The 1,120-nt window shown below is 55.0% G+C and overlaps 1 protein-coding gene across 1 annotated transcript in view; it reads left to right on the forward strand.

Moving 5' to 3' along the window:
• Window positions 1-314: 314 nt before the first annotated feature.
• The window catches only part of GINS2 (GINS complex subunit 2 (Psf2 homolog)), a gene marked incomplete at its 5' end in the record, with an annotated part of 3,116 nt that continues 2,310 nt past the window's right edge, over window positions 315-1,120 (forward strand). Inside the window, 2 exons of the mRNA XM_010137287.1 lie at window positions 315-342; window positions 498-584. Coding sequence (XP_010135589.1) covers window positions 315-342; window positions 498-584 — 115 coding nt within the window. The remainder of the gene's footprint in view (window positions 343-497; window positions 585-1,120) is intronic.

The raw sequence follows: 1,120 nt of genomic DNA on the forward strand, positions 1-1,120 counted from the left end.
CAGAGCGCCTCAGCCTGAGCCTGGGGACTGCGTTTCCAGGACAGCTGTAATTTCTGGCTGGAACTCGAGTGGAACGCTTTGAAATAGCAAATGCTCTGGAAATGCTTGTTATTACATCTCGAGGGAGAGGAGGAAAAGTCTGAGAGTGAGAGTGGTGGGGAGCAAGAGGAGGAAATTCAAATGCCATTTGACTCAGTCCTTGTGAAATCCCCTGGAAACTCGCACTCTCGAGATGGCTGAGGCTAAATCAGCAAAGTTCTGAGGTGTCCGAGCCCCCGCTGCTGCCTGACTCTCCCCTTCAATTCCTCTTCCAGGGAGATCTGGGACCTTTCAACCCTGGTTTTTTGACTCAGTCCTTGTGAAATCCCCTGGAAACTCGCACTCTCGAGATGGCTGAGGCTAAATCAGCAAAGTTCTGAGGTGTCCGAGCCCCCGCTGCTGCCTGACTCTCCCCTTCAATTCCTCTTCCAGGGAGATCTGGGACCTTTCAACCCTGGTGCCAGTGGAAGTGCCTGTCTGGTTGGCCATCAGCCTGAAGCAGAGGCAGAAGTGTCGGCTGATCCCTCCGGAGTGGATGGATGTTGGTAAGGAGGGAGGATCGGGTGTTAAACTGGAACTTCTGTTCCTCCACTGAGGAGGAAGAGCGAGGATGTGATGGAATCCCCAGCCCCAGCGCTTGGTTCCAGCAGCAGTCACTGGTCTTTGTGAGCAGCAGCTGCATCTCTCGCAAGGCTTGTTGGGGATCTCTGATGAGGAGGGAGACCCTGGTGCTTCATTACGAAGCTTTTTTCTGTCCACACATTGATTCGAGCTTGGATGGAGAGTTGGTCCTACAGAAACAGCATGTGGGCTTTTCTGGGGGGTAAAACAGTGCCTGGAGCAGTGAAGGTCTGGCGGTGCCTGACCACAGAATCACAGAATCGTTTGGGCTGGAAAAGCCCTTTCAGGTCCTCAACTCCCAGTGCTCCCCCAGCACTGCCAGGTCCCCACTAACCCCTGTCCCTCAGCACCACCTTGACTCCCTGGGGAGCAGAGACCGACCCCCACCTTGCTCCAGCCTCCTGTCAGGGAGTTGTCAGAGCCAGAAGGTCTCCCTGGAGCCTCCTTTGCTCCAGGCTCA

The sequence above is a fragment of the Buceros rhinoceros genome, unplaced genomic scaffold (genome assembly GCF_000710305.1).
Source record: "Buceros rhinoceros silvestris isolate BGI_N320 unplaced genomic scaffold, ASM71030v1 scaffold27795, whole genome shotgun sequence".
NCBI classification, from domain to species: domain Eukaryota; kingdom Metazoa; phylum Chordata; class Aves; order Bucerotiformes; family Bucerotidae; genus Buceros; species Buceros rhinoceros.